Source organism: Bos grunniens, chromosome 14 (assembly GCF_055505025.1).
Source record: "Bos grunniens cultivar Pamir isolate PY7600 chromosome 14, Bosgru_T2T1.0, whole genome shotgun sequence".
Lineage (NCBI taxonomy): Eukaryota > Metazoa > Chordata > Mammalia > Artiodactyla > Bovidae > Bos > Bos grunniens.
In genome coordinates, this window is record NC_141178.1 from 6,248,940 (window position 1) to 6,265,080 (window position 16,141).

The 16,141-nt window shown below is 40.0% G+C and overlaps 1 protein-coding gene across 1 annotated transcript in view; it reads right to left on the reverse strand.

The window, feature by feature from the left end:
* Positions 1-1,749: 1,749 nt before the first annotated feature.
* Positions 1,750-16,141, reverse strand: part of CNGB3 (cyclic nucleotide gated channel subunit beta 3) — a 69,590-nt gene continuing 55,198 nt past the window's right edge. Inside the window, exons 9-10 of the mRNA XM_086338140.1 lie at positions 8,326-8,409; positions 1,750-1,914 (exon numbers count right to left, since the gene is read on the reverse strand). Coding sequence (XP_086194266.1) covers positions 1,750-1,914; positions 8,326-8,409 — 249 coding nt within the window. The remainder of the gene's footprint in view (positions 1,915-8,325; positions 8,410-16,141) is intronic.

The following is a 16,141-nucleotide window of genomic DNA, read 5'->3' on the forward strand; positions in this document are numbered from 1 at the left end:
CCAACAGTTTTTACCTCCATAGCAGTTATCACCACGGGAGTCTATCTTATCTAGTTAGTTGTTTATTTATGGTGAGGTTTATCCCACAAGACTGTAAGCTCTTGTTCACTTACACAGTACATTCCCAGAGTTTAGAGCAATACCTGACAGTCTAGCATTTACTAGGCACTCAAAATAAGGGTTTATCAGATGAATACATGAGTGTAATAATATATATGAAATGTTTAGCCCATAAAATGCTTAAATTTGCTGTCGGTAGCATCAGACCTTTGTATCCACAGGTTGTGCATTTGCACACAGGTTGTGCAGGCTGGTCTGTTGAATCCTGGGGTGTGGAACCCTCACACGAGGGACCCACAGACACAAATGGCTGATTCTACTATGTTATTTTACATAAGGAACTTGAGCACTGGTGAAATTTGGTATCTGTGGGGGTCCTGGAACCAATATCCTGGTAGATATTAAGGGTCAACTAGAAGCCGAGAGGACCCCATGCCTGAAGGGCGGCGGCCAAGAGGAGTTACCCCACGTCCGTGGTCAGGGGCAGTGGCCGAGAGTGCCAGACTGTGACGGTGCAGGAACGGCGGAGAGGAGCTACCCCACGCCCCCAAGCCCGAGGCCCAGGGCGGTGGCCGGGAGGACCAATCCCACGTCCAAGAGCCGTGGCTGCGCAGGGCGCAGGAGGGCCTAGAGGAGCTATCCCACGTTGAAGGTCAGGAAGGGCGGCGGTGAGGAGATACCCCTCGTCCAAGGTAAGGAGCGGCGGCTGCGCTTTGCTGGAGCAGCCGTGAAGAGATACTCCATGCCCAAGGTAAGAGAAGACCAAGTAAGACGGTAGATGTTGCAAGAGGGCATCAGAGGGCAGACACACTGAAACCATACTCACAGAAAACTAGTCAATCTAATCACACTAGGACCACAGCCTTGTCTAACTCAATGAAACTAAGCCATGCCCGTGGGGCAACCCAAGATGGGCGGGTCATGGTGGAGAGATCTGACAGAATGTGGTCCACTGGAGAAGGGAATGGCAAACCACTTCAGTATTCTTGCCTTGAGAACCCCATGAACAGTATGAAAAGGCAAAATGATAGGATACTGAAGGGAGGCCTGGCGTGCTGCGATTCATGGGGTCGCAAAGAGTCGGACACGACTGAGCGACTGAACTGAACTGATTCTTACTCTTGGGGACTCACCTTTAGGACAAACTTCTCCTGGCCAATAGCAAATAATAATAACAATAGCTAATATCTATTGAGCTCCTAATAGATGCTGAACATTTCTCTAAGTGCCTTTAATGAATTAACTCACTTATCAATCCTCTAAGATATGTGTTAATATTATCCAACTTATTAGGATGAGGGACAGATGGTTCAAGAAACAAAGAAACAAAGGTTTTGTTCCTAAGTAGAGGGATGGGAATTTGGACTCAGGTAATTTGGTCCCACAGCGATAATCATTATCACTCACCTACTCAAACTACTGTCTTATCCTGGCATCCCAGCTTTCCAACAATCTGATGTCTAGCTCTCCCAATCTCTTCTTTCATCATTCATCCATCCGTTCATGCATTGAACATCCATTGTTCAACATATACTGAGTGAATACCTTATGCCAGGCACTGACCTAAGTCTTGGGCTTAAATGGTCTTTGGAGGAAGGGAAAGGATAAATAGAAACGTGAAACTCTTTATTTTATCCATGTTGTCAGCGCAATAAAACCACTGATGAATTTGAGCAGGAATTTTACGACTTAAGACTTCTCTTTTATGACAAATGACAAGGTGTCTTTTGAATACCTGATTTCTCCAAACACTGCCCCAGCTTTCAGAGTGACCAGAACTTGAGTTCCATCAGCACCTCCAAGAACTTGGACTTCTCCTTGCTTAATGATATACATTTCCTTGCCAATTTCTCCCTGTATGCCAAATAAAAAGAGGAAATGATAGTCACTTTATTCTTGACAATTATGCCCCAAATTAAAGAAATATACACTCCTCTAGATGAATAAACATAAAGGAAAGAAGCGTAAAAGTAATTATTTGAAGTCTTAAGGGGGTTATGGACATTAGTTTGATATATCGTGTGAAAAGAAACCATAAGGAAAGTGATACTCTTCAAAATGAGAGCACTGTGTGCCGTCACTGGATAGTCAAAGATATTTTAGCTAGCACATTGTTTCAGGAATGGGATTGGAGAGAGGAAATTAGAGACTGTAAGAATAGCAACTTTTCTTTTTTCTTTTTTGGTGACCACTGCTTTGTTTTGAAGAAGTTGCTTAATTTATGCAGAGAGTATGGGTTACAGTCATTCAAAGATGAACTCTACTCATCTGCCTATAGCATTGAGATCTCATTTTAGTAATTGGGGCATAGGAGGCCCTTAAGCTATTATTCTTGTTCCACATTGAAAGTGTTAATGCAGCAGGTTGTTTTTATTCAGTTCTTGTTTATCTCTGGGGACCCTGGAACCAGGGCAATGACCCTTGTTCAAAGCCCCGAGAACTAAACTCCTGGAGTGTTCACATAGCCCCTGGTTAATGATGCTGCTCTGTATGCCTCAGGCAGCGTGGCGGGATGTACCCGGCTGTCAACACTGTTTAATGTAAACACGAAGATTTACGATGTGTACTTGGTGTCTAGTTTGTAGTCTGAACCATGGCTGGTCATGTAGCTATGTGGCCAGACCCATTTAAAAATTCTAGACTCCAAGACTGTGTTGAGTTTTCCTAGCAGAGATGTTTTGTCCTTGTCCACAGTGGGTGATAAAGATGAATTTCATGTGACCCTCGTGGAAGCAGGACCTAGTAAATCTGCACCGTATTTTTCTAGTCTTTGCCTATGAATGTCTTTTTCTTGCTTTTCCTGCACTGTATGCTTTACTATAATAAATCTTAGTTGATAAATATCATTTTATATTGAGTCATGCAAATCACCAAACTAGTGGGTGATTGTGGAACCCTTGGAACACATCTCACTCCAGGATCCAAAAAGAATAAATATGCTTTACAAGAGACCTGAATGGCACTTGGGTCAAGAAAAGCTGTTAAACTTTAAATAAGACAGTTGTCATAATACTAGGCAAACTGGATAATAGTACCTATATGTCTTAATGAGTTGAGTCTTGATCAATCTGAGCTATTAAAAATAGCATGAATACAATAAATTCTCTTATACTTGGCTTAGGAGGGGACTAGATTATTTGAGTTCATCAAATATTCTTGTTAATCATATTTTCAGAAGATTAGAACACACTAAAATTAATTTAGGATTAAACAAGGTTGATTATAGTTTCTGCTCTGCAAAGACTGAGACAATGTCTACTTTGTTCCAGTGCTGAGCATAGGAATTATGACGTAGACAGCTCATTTATGAATAATTTATGATTTCACCATTCTCTGGGAAGTACTTTAATACCAAGGGTTATTTTCCTGATCATTACTTACTGTCACATTCTAACTGTTAGGTTAAGTTTGAAGTTTTTAGGTTCTATCTCTTAGCTGACATCTGTGACATTCTCATTTTATCTCCCTATGACTTTTATGAGGAAGTTAGCATAGATATTATTATTTCCATTTTACAGAAAGAAAATAAAGGCACAGATTGACTTACTGGCTAATATTTGGCTGAGTAACCAACGCTCCATGACAGTAATTAGAAGCAAAAGGAAGCCTAGAATGCACATCTCTGGATGAAGCAATGCAAAAAGTATATTTAAATTCTGCATTGTGGAGAATACTAAGCATATATTTATTCCCAAATGTAGATCTGAGTAGAAATTCCAATACAGATGGATCTAATTATAGTTATTTCCATAATATCAATACTAATAATACATCTTGCATTTTGCAAAGTATTTTTAAACTCACAGTGTCAGGTTTTACATTGCTCCTTATTTTATGCCTGTGTTTGTTTGATCAGAACATGCTACTTTATAGCTGCAAAATATTTTCATAGATATTAACATATAATTCTTGCAAAAATCTCAGTGAGGTCATATAGGAAAGATATCATTAGTTGTATTTAAATTTGGTTGTGTGTAAGTCATTCAGTCATCTCTGACTGTTTTCAACCCCATGGACTATACAGCCTGCCAGGTTCCTCTGTCTATGGAATTCTCCTGGCAAGAATATTGGAGTGGTAGCCATTCCCTTCGCCAGGGGATCTTCCTGACCCAGAGATTGAACTCAGGTCTCCTGCTTTGCAGATCAGATTCATTACCATCTGAGCTACCAGTAGAGACTTGAAAAGTTAAATGTCTTGGGCAAATTCGTGAGGCTGGCAGATGACAGCATTAGAACCAGCAACACCTGAGTCACCTGACTATATAATATGTATATTAAATATGATATAGTATATCTATATCATTAAATATAGAACATATTTAATGATGAATCCAATATCAAGACTGATCTCTTTAAAACCAACAAAATAGCTATGAGTTATTTTTAAAAAGAGGGAAAGTGTCTGAAAATTAGTTTTTCAAGAAATACTCCAAGAAGTAATGATTAGAACATGGTCATATTCCTTCATTTTTTGCATGAAGTCATTCTCAAGGAACTGGAATGATTTTTCAAGGGCAGTTTTTACAGCTGACTGGAGGTAGAAGTACATAATGGGTACTTAAATATAGTTCAGCACTTTTAATTATTTTTTAATGATCATTTCAATAATTTTTCAAGGAGATCTGGCATAATCACCGAACCAAAACTTCCACTATTTCTTGCATATTTCTAGGCTAATTTAAGACTTTCCTGCAAGTTTAATTAGCATTCAAATGAAGTAGACATTCCTTAGAGAAGAAGGTCTGACAGCATGTGCAAAATAAGACCAAACCAAGCTTTGGTGGTTGGTTTACCTGCTAATTTGGAGAAAGCATAGAAATGCAAGCACTTCATATACAGTAGGGTAACTCTTCCTGAGAGAGCATTTAAAATTTTCAGAGTTCCCCTGTGAAAGGCTATTCCAAGCCTGGCAGGGGTATTATGACCCTCAAATTAATTCTTGCAAATTAATCCTGGGAAAACTCCCAAACACTCTTTGAAGCAGTCCAAGCTAGCCACTCAGTAACTTTAGGAGCCATCCAGAGGATTAGGGCTTCTCTGGTGGCTCAGACAGTAAAGAACCTGCTTGCAATGCAGGAGACTCAGGTTCGATCCCTGGGTTGGGAAGAGGGGAATGGCTACCCACTCTAGGATTCTTGCCTGGAAAATTCCATTGACAGAGGAGCCCGGATGGCTACAGTCCATGGGGTCACAAAGAGTCAGACACGACGGAGTGACTAACACTTTCACACTTTCAAGCATATGTATCTAATTCCTCTGGGGAAATTTGGGAATGCGAACCCAGTGTTAGGAGATGTTTAGAGGATTAGGTAGGTCAGCAGACTCAGTCCTGAGCCCTGCCATTTCTTCAATTATTTAAACGACCTCTAATGAACATGTTTGTTGTTTGTTTTTCTTCCCTTTTCCTACAATGATTTGTGGAAATGGTAAAGCAAAAGCAAAGCTGAATTCAGCTGTCTAAAGTCTGGTCAAGTAACAACTTTTCATCTCTACGTTTACTATTAATTAAATCCCTTCTTTAAAACAGAAACAGAAGCAGAGAGATGTGGCTTGGGTCTCATGTCTTTTCATTTCTGCTCTTCCCCCTGCTTACTTTTTTCCCTTCCTTCGTGTTCAATTGATCCATTTTTATTACTAAGTGATGGATGTGATGCAAGGAAGAAATTAGAAGCGAAAAGGCTGCATCTACTCTGCATTTCACACTTTGTTAAGCAAGTTTTCACTGCTTAAGGGCATGAGTGCTAAAGTTTCTATGAGTTGTCTCAATTTTCAGTCCCTGCTGCTACAAATTGAAAGGCTATTTGGGTGCATTAAGGCCATGCCATCCTAATGCATCATTGATTGAAAGGAGTCCTTAAATCGAGCTGTGCATTTCCCATTTTCATGAAAATGATTTCATATCATCAGTATGCCCACTTTTAATCTGGGCTTATTTGTGTGGGCTTATATATTCCTCGGATGGTAAAGAATCTGCCTGCAATGTAGGAGACCCATATTTGATCCTGGGGTCAGGAAGACTTCCTTGGAGAAGGGAATGGCAACCCACTCAGTATTCTTGCATGGAGAAATCCAGACAAGAGAAGCCTGGCAGGCTACAGTCCCTGGGGTCGCAAAGAGTTGGACATGACTGAGCGACTAACGCTTTCACACTGTATTCCTGGTTTCATTAATATCACAATGTCTCATCCCCATTTTCCTCTCTTACTACTGAGAGCTCCTTCTCAGTTGCCCTCCGTGATTCTTCTCCACTGACCTCTTCCATAAATACTGTTTTTCTTCAAAGTTACAACCTTGGTCTTTTTCACGTACCTTTGTTGAGCTTCTTATGATATCAGTTCTGTTATATGCTGGTTCCTAAAGATGTACCTCCAGTCGTATCCTCTCTCGCAGAGTACATTATTTCCACCTCTGCACCTGGGTGCCTTGAAGTACCTTCCCTCTATCTGACTTTGTCCTTTGCCATTATGCTAGTTGATTATGTGCTTCAATTCCTTAAGTTTGTCAAGTTCTGTCCTGCCTCATGTCCCCAAGTCTTCATCTAAAAAACTGTCCTCTCTAGTTTTTTTCTTTTTTTTTTAAACTAGAGAACTATTTCTGTTTAGACTTTCACAAAGATTATGTCTGACAATCTGACAATCTTAAGTACCTCTGCCACCACACAAATTCTGCGTTCCCTTCATAGAAGTTAGCATGTTTTGGAGTTATGCATTTATTTAATTTATTCATTGTTCATCTCTTCCATCAAGACAGTGATATTCAACTTTGGCTGCACGTGAGAATCACCCAGGAGGCCTTAAAAGTATTGATATGTGGGCTCTACCAGACCAATTGAATTTCTGGGGATGGAGCCCAGACTTCTAAATTCTGGTGAATCTGATGTAGACTGTGAATTGAATACCCCAGCATCAGACAGTAGGCCTCTGAAGGGCAAGAACCACCCTTTTCTGATATATACTGAGTATATCCAGTATCTAGCACAGTGCCTGGCCCATAGCATTTCAAAATTATTTATTGAGTTTTGCTGAATAAATGACACTCAAATTTTCCATCTTTTGACTTGCGGTTCCATACAGTCTCTCCGCAGACAGCTCCTTCCTTTCTGCCTGAGCTCATGTGAACTTTTTCCCTTTATCTGGAACGCCTGCTTCTTCTTTCTCCTGGTTCATGCCGATTCATTGTTCAGGACTTTGCTTGACCAGCATCTTCTCCAGGAGCTCTTACCAGCACCCCAGGGAGAAACATTCTTGACCTATGTCCCACTACAGCTTGTGCTTACTTCTCCCACCACATTTAACACATTATTTTGGGATGTAAGTGCTTCTTACCCCCACTTGTCTGTAAACTCCCTAGGGTTTTGTATCATCTTTCATTTCTTTGAACTACTTATCTTTCTCTACGTTTAATTTTGATTGTTGCCTTCACAACTGATTTAATGTCTCAAGATGAAAAACCCAAGGTCATCATTCCTTCTCTCTCCCTTAAGTTAGTAATCAGAGATGTGCAAAAATACTCATTTTGGAGTTATTTATAATAGCAAACACTTGGAAATTGATTATGATACATTCATAGACTGGAATACTATGCAGCTTTAAAAAGGAGGTTGTAGATTACTTCCTATGATATATTGTGACGTGACAAAGCAAGTTTCACCCATAAGGGAGGTATGATGCTAATTTTATGAAACAAGCTCTACCTATCCATCAATCTATTTATAAAAGAGATAGGTTGAAATATATTAATAGTGGTTATTTATGGATGCTGGAGTTTTTGGCTTTGTGCTTTTATGTGTTTCCCATGTTAAAAATAATGACCATGTATTACTTTGTAATTACAGTACAATTTAAAAAATATGGCATTGATTATCCACTAACTGGGTGAGCTAAATGGAGGTAACTGATAGTTTGCTGAAGACATAAAAGGGGCAGAACCACCTTTCACTTCTTAAGGGAAAAGGTAGAAAGGTAGAATTAAGGGAAGGTATTTGGAATTAATGGGGTATGACAGTTGATGACTTCCATATACACAAACTGACTTTTCAGACCACCCACCACTCATATGCTATAAGTAATGAAATCCATATTGTCTTATTCTGTTTTGAACTCTGAAAGCACATTATTGTTTTACAGAATTGTATCTCATGATTATTTTCATACTTTGGAACTCACCCTAGGCAGATTTTGTTTAAACTGTTCTCCTGACTTATATCTGAACTCTTCAGATATATTTATTTATGAGTCATGCACTTGAAAAATTGCAGGCACTCACCTTTTTGCAGACAAAGTCACCAGGTAAGTAGACAATGGACTTCAATCTTAGCAGCATGTCATAAATCATCTGTGTGTCACAGCCCTAAAGAAAAAACAGTAAAGAGAAAAGTAATCTTTACTGATACAGCTAAGAGGCAAATATTCCGAGAGGCTTAAAAAGGCAGTGAAAATAAACACTAACAGATTTTTGTCTGTGTTGATGCTAAAATAGTTGCCAGTAGATATGGACTTGTCTTAGAACAAAACATAGAAAAAAAATGCCTACAGCATAATAGTTAGAACTTAAATGCTGGTCAGATATATTAGATCCCTCTGGAGAAGGGACTAGCTACCCACGCCAGTATTCTTGCCTGGAAAATCTCCTGGAGAGAGGAGCCTGGCGGGCTAAAGTCCATAGGGTCACAAAGAGTTAGATACAGCTGAGTGACTAAGCACGCACTCCTGCAGATATATTTGGGTTTTAATCCTGTTTCCACTACTTATTGCTATGTATCTACATATCTCATGGCCTCATTTTCCTAGTCTGCTAAATGGGAGTTAAGTGGTACTAATTTTGTAATAGTAAAATTTTACTCATGTAAAACTTAACATAATCTTAATAAATGATAAGTATTAAAGATTATGGTAATGTAATGGTAATAACAATTGATTATTAATATATTAACACTGACATATAAAATATTTGCCACATATTTTTCTTTTTAATAACATCTTTCATACTATTGTGAGATAGTACATTTGCAAACTTGTATGTTTTTCTTCCCCAACTTGTCCTCTTCTTTAACTGTACTTAAGAGATATAAAAACAATATATGTTAAATAAATGACTGTTCATATTCACTTCAGTAGTGTAAGAAACAAATTTGATTCATTTGAAAATATGTTTATATTTGTTCTCTGTCTAAATAATTATAATTCACCTATGTGTGTGTGCTTAGTCACTCAGTCGTGTCCAACTCTTGGCGACCCCATGAACTGTGACCTGCAGGCTCCTCCATCCCTGGGGATTCTCCAGGCTGCAATACTGGAGTGGGTGGCCATTTCCTTCTCCAGGGGATCTTCCAGACCCAGCGAACGAACCCAGGTCTCCCACATTGCAGGCAGATGCTTTACCATCTGAGGCACAAGGGAAGCCAATAATTTATCTACAACATAGGTTAAAGAAAAATCTGTAGATGTTCCAAAAATCTCACCTCACATAGTGATTTTGGATTTTCTACTTTCATTAGACTTTCTACTCCTCATAGTCAACAAAAGAGTCTAAAGTGCACTTCTTGGGTGCAATCTCAAAAATGACAAAATGATCTCTGTTCATTTCCAAGGCAAACCATTCAATATTATAGAAATCCAAGTCTATGCCCCAACCAGTAATGCTGAAGAAACTGAAGTCAAACCATTCTATGAAGACCTACAAGACCTTATAGAACTAAGACTCAAAAAAGAAATCCTCTTCATTAGAAGGGACTGGAATGCAAAAGTAGGAAGTCAAGAGATACCTGGAGTAACAGGCAAATTTGGCCTTGGAGTACAGAATGAAGTAGGACAAGACTAACAGAGTTTTGCCAAGAGAACGCACTGGTCATAGCAAACACCTTCTTCCAACAACACAAGAGAAGACTCTCCACATGGACATCACCAGATGGTCAACACTGAAATCAGATTGATTATATTCTTTGCAGCCAAAGATGGAGAAGTTCTATGCAGTCAGCAAAAACAAGACCAGGAGCTGACTGTGGCACAGACCATGAACTCCTTATTGCCAAATTCAGACTGAAATTGAAGAAAGTAGGGAAAACCACTAGGCCATTCAGGTATGACCTAAATCAAATCCCTTACATTGTATTTCAGTGGAAGTGACAAATAGATTCAAGGGATTTGATCTGATAGGCAGAGTGCCTGAAGAACTATGGATGGAGGTTTGTGACATTGTACAGTAGGCAGTGATCAAGACGATCCCCAAGAAAAAAAAAAGCAAAATGATTGTCTGATGAGGCCTTACAAATAGCTGAGAAAAGAAGAGATCAGATCAGATCAGTCACTCAGTCGTGTCCGACTCTTTGTGACCCCATGAATTGCAGCACACCAGGCCTCCCTGTCCATCACCAACTCCCGGAGTTCACTCAGACTCACGTCCATCAAGTCAGTGATGCCATCCAGCCATCTCATCCTCTGGCGTCCCCTTCTCCTCCTGCTCCCAATCCCTCCCAGCATCAGAGTCTTTTCCAATGAGTCAACTCTTTGCATGAGGTGGCCAAAGTACTGGAGTTTCAGCTTTAGTATCATTCCTTCCAAAGAAATCCCAGGGCTGATCTCCTTCAGAATGGACTGGTTGGATCTCCTTGCAGTCCAAGGGACCCTCAAGAGTCTTCTCCAACACCACAATTCAAAAGCATCAATTCTTCAGTGCTCAGCCTTCTTCACAGTCCAACTCTCACATCCATACACGACCACAGGAAAAACCATAGCCTTGACTAAACGAACCTTTGTTGGCAAAGTAATGTCTCTGCTGCATTTCATGGCTGCAGTCACCATCTGCAGTGATTTTGGAACCCCCCAAAATAAAGTCTGACACTGTTTCCCCATCTATTTCCCATGAAGTGGTGGGACCAGATGCCATGATCTTAGTTTTCTGAATGTTGAGCTTTAAGCCAACTTTTTCACTCTCCACTTTCACTTTCATCAAGAGGCTTTTGAGTTCCTCTTCACTTTCTGCCATAAGGGTAGTGTCATCTGCATATCTGAGGTTATTGATATTTCTCCTGGCAATCTTGATTCCAGCTTGTGTTTCTTCCAGTCCAGCGTTTCTCATGATGTACTCTGCATATAAGTTAAATAAACAGAGTGAAATATACAGCCTTGACGAACTCCTTTTCCTATTTGGAACCAGTCCGTTGTTCTATGTCCAGTTCTAACTGTTGCTTCCTGACCTGCATACAAATTTCTCAAGAGGCAGGTCAGGTGGTCTGGTATTCCCTTCTCTGGAAGAATTTTCCACAGTTTATTGTGATCCACACAGTCAAAAGCTTTGGCATAGTCAATAAATCAGAAATAGATGTTTTTCTGGAACTCTCTTGCTTTTTCTATGATCCAATGGATGTTGGCAATTTGATCTCTGGTTCCTCTGCCTTTTCTAAATCCAGCTTGAACATCAGGAAGTTCAAAGTTCACATATTGCTGAAGCCTGGCTTGGAGAATTTTGAGCATGACTTTACTAGCGTGTGAGATGAGTGCAATTGTGTGGTAGTTTGAGCATTCTTTGGCATTGCCTTTCTTTGGGAGTGGAATGAAAACTGACATTTTCCAGTCCTGTGGCCACTGCTGAGTTTTCCCAGTTTGTTGGCATATTGAGTGCAGCACTTTCACAGCATCATCTTTAAGAATTTGGAATAGCTCCACTGGAATTCCATCACCTCCACTAGCTTTGTTCGTAGTGATGCTTTCTAAGGCCCACTTGACTTCACATTCCAGGATGTCTGGCTCTAGGTCAGTGATCACACCATCGTGATTATCTGGGTCGTGAAGATCTTTTTTTACAGTTCTTCTGTGTATTCTTGCCATCATCTGCTTCTGTTAGGTCCATACCATTTCTGTCCTTTATCGAGCTCATCTTTGCATGAAATGTTCCTTTGGTATCTCTGATTTTCTTGAAGAGATCTCTAGTCTTTCCCATTCTGTTGTTTTCCTCTATTTCTTTGCATTGATCGCTGAAGAAGGTTTTCTTATCTCTTCTTGCTATTCTTTGGAACTGTGAATTCAGATGTTTATATCTTTCCTTTTCTCCTCTGCTTTTCGCTTCTCTTCTTTTCACAGCTATTTGTAAGGCCTCCCCAGACAGACATTTTGCTTTTTTGCATTTCTTTTCTATGGGAATGATCTTGATCCCTGTCTCCTGTACAATGTCACGGACCTCAGTCCATAGTTCATCAGGCACTCTATCTATCAGATCTAGGCCCTTAAATCTATTTCTCACTTCCACTGTATAATCATAAGGGATTTGATTTAAAGGCAAAGGTGAAAAGGAAAGATATACCCATTTGAATGCAGAGTTCCAAAGATAGCAAGAAGAGATAAGAAAGCCTTCCTCAGTGATCAACACAAAGAGATAGAGGAAAACAATAGAATGGGAAAGACCAGAGATCTCTTCAAGAAAATTAGAGATACCAAGAGAACATTTCATGTAAAGATGGGCTTAATAAAGGACAGAAATGGTATGGACCTAACAGAAGCTATTAAGATATTAAGAAGAGATGGCAAGAATACACAGAAGAACTGTACAAAAAAGATCTTCATGACCCAGATAACAACGATGGTGTGATCACTGACCTAGAGCCAGACATCCTGGAATGCAAAGTCAAGTGGGCCTTAGGAAGCATCATACGAACAAAGCTAGTGGAGGTCATGGAATTCCAGTTGAGCTATTTCAAAACCTGAAAAATGATGCTGTGAAAGTGCTGCACTCAATATGCCAACAAACTGGGAAAACTCAGCAGTGGCCACAGGACTGGAAAAGATCAGTTTTCATTCCAATCCCAAAGAAAGGCAATGCCAACGAATGCTCAAACTACCACACAAATGTACTCATCTCACACACTAGCAAAGTAATGCTCAAAATTCTCCAAGCCAGGCTTCAACAGTTTGTGAACTATGAACTTCCAGATATTCAAGCTGGATTTAGAAAAGGGAGAGGAACCAGAGATCAAATTGCCGACATCTGTTGGATCATCGAAAAAGCAAGAGAGTTGCAGAAAAACATCACTTCTGCTATGCCAAAACCTTTGACTGTGTGGATCACAACAAACTGTGGGAAATTCTTCCAGAGAAGGGAATACAAGACCACGTGACCTGCTTCCTGAGAAATCTGTGTGCAGGTCAAGAAGCAACAGTTAGAACTGGACATGGAACAACAGACTGATTCCAAATAGTTAAAGGAGTACATCAGGCTGTATATTGTCTTATTTAACTTATATGCAGAGTACATCATGCAAAATGCTGGGCTGGATAAAGCACAAGCTGGAATCAAGATTGCCTGGGGAAATATTAATAACCTCAGATATGTAGATGACACCACCCTTATGGCAGAAAGTGAACTTAAGAGCCTCTTGATGAAAGTGAAAGAAGAGAGTGAAAAAGTTGGCTTAAAGCTCAACATTCAGAAAACTAAGATCATGGCATCAGGTCCCATCACTTCATGTCAAATATATGGGGTAACAGTGGAAACAGTGAGAGAGTTTATTTTTTGAGGCTCCAAAATCACTGAGATGGAGACTTCAGCCATGAAAAGATGCTTGCTCCTTGGAAGAAAAGCTATGACTAACCTAGACAGCATATTAAAAAGCAGAGACATTACTTTGCCAAAAAATGTCTGTCTAGTCAAAGCTACATACATGACTTTTCCAGTGGTCATGTATGGATGTGAGAGTTGGACCATAAAGAAAGCTGAGTGCTGAAGAATTGATGCTTTTGAACTGTGGTGTTGGAGAAGACTCTTGAGCGTCCCTTGGACTGCAGAAGATCCAACCAGTCCATCCTAAAGGAGATCAGTCCTGGGTGTTCATTGGAAGGACTGATGCTGAAGCTGAATCTCCAATCCTTTGGCCACCTGATGCGAAGAACTGACTCATTTGAAAAGACCCTGATGCTGGGAAAGATTGAAGGCAGGAGGAGAAGGGGACGAAAGAGGATGAGATGGTTGGATGGCATCACTGACTCGATGGACATGAGTTTGAGCAAGCTCCAGGGGTTGGTGATGGGCATGGAAGCCTGGCATGCTGCAGTCAGTGGGGTCATGGGGTCACAAAGAGTCGGACACAACTGAATGACTGAACTGACTTTCATCAAATATTTTTAGTTTTTCCTCCCAGAACTGTTAGCATGTAGCTGCTTTCTTTTTTGCTTGTCCATTTTTTAGGGACATTATTATTTTCAGATAACTAATCCCAGGTAGAAAGCAAAGGATCTACCCCCAATTCATGGATGGATAATCATTTCTTTAGAGATCATGCTGCTGCTGCTGCTAAATCATGTCAGTCGTGTCCAACTCTGTGAGACCCCATAGACGGCAGCCCATCATGCTCCCTGTACCTGGGATTCTCCAGGCAGGAACAGCTGGAGTGGGTTGCCATTTCCTTCTCCAATGCATGAAAGTGAAAAGTGAAAGTGAAGTCGTTCAGTTGTGTCCGACTCTTAGCGACCCCATGGACTGCAGCCCACCAGGCTCCTCCATCCATGGGATTTCCCAGGCAAGAGTACTGGAGTGGGGTGCCATTGCCTTCTCCATTAGCAATCATAGGTTTCCATAATAATTTCAGTAGCAAACACTTGACCTAGATCCATATAAAATTTACACCTCAGGCTTGCTTGACTGATAAGGAAAGTTAATGATTTATGATTGAAATATTTTCAAATAGCCATGGGTTAGAAGCATTCAGATGAACTTGAAGCTGGGATTTAACAATTTATTTGAGAAGCTATAGCTTTGGGTTCTCTTGAATAGAGAGAGGCTGAAGCCAATAGGAATACCTTCTTAACACAGTCCAACACGTAATGATGAGAAGCGGCTATGAACCATGCCCTTGGCCCAATCAGAGGTGAAAGAGAGTGAGTCTAGTTGGGAATAATGTTTTAAGTAAACAGAAAAACAGTAATTTGTGGTAAAAGTTAATCATGCTGTAAGTTATGTCATGTAAATATCCATAAAACTTTTCAGAGACGGGGGCGCTTACTTCTGCCTGGGAGTGCAGACAGGAGACAGGGGAGATGGGAAGAAGGTGCTCATGTGGGCCACAAAGCCAAGTCATTTGATGAGTGTGATTTATATTTGAAAAGACGTGCAAAGGTCCTTTGAGGAAGAGAGAAATGTACCGCTTCTTTCTTTGTTATATATTTGCTTAGTGCAAAATGTATAATTTTTATTTATATTGACTTTATTCCTACTATGTCTCAGATTATCATATTTGTTAAGGCAAATGACAAACATTAATTTCTTTCTAAAATTTATTATTTTGCTTTTAGTAAAGCTTCTCTAACTCTACGGCTCAAGTGTTCTATTTCTTTTAGTCCTGTCACTGATTCAGAGAAATTTCATTTCAGAAATTGGTGTTCTGATCACTCAGAACTCTATTAGGGAAAAAACAGTATTTTAAGATCTCTCCCACTAAAGAAAGTTCATGTTTTCGATATTTTAGAGAAAATTCATTAGAAATATATTTGGAAGTTCTTAAAGCTTAAGCATGACTTCTCTGCCCACAGATTGCACTTTTGTTGTTTCCAGTCTTTTCAGTACATTTATGGAATTATTGCCATAAGAAAACAACACTTAAAATAATTAATAATTCATATTAACATAACATAACACGGTTGGGAACTTTCATCAAAGTTCATTCCAGCAGGAATGACTATCACTGCAATGAAGGTAACTCTCAATTTTTTATACCTATGGAGAATAATTCATGGGAAATAGATGGGGAAACAGTGTCAGACTTTATTTTTTTGGGCTTCAAAATCACTGCAGATGGTGACTGCAGCCATGAAATTAAAAGACGCTTACTCCGTGGAAGGAAAGTTATGACCAACCTAGATAGCATATTCAAAAGCAGAGATATTACTTTGCCAACAAAGGTCCATCTAGTCAAGGCTATGGTTTTTCCTGTGGTCATGTATGGATGTGAGAGTTGGACTGTGAAGAAGGCTGAGCGCCAAAGAATTGATGCTTTTGAACTGTGGTGTTGGAGAAGACTCTTGAGAGTCCCTTGGACTGCAAGGAGATCCAACCAGTCCATTCTGAAGGAGATCAGCCCTGGGATTTCTTTGGAGGG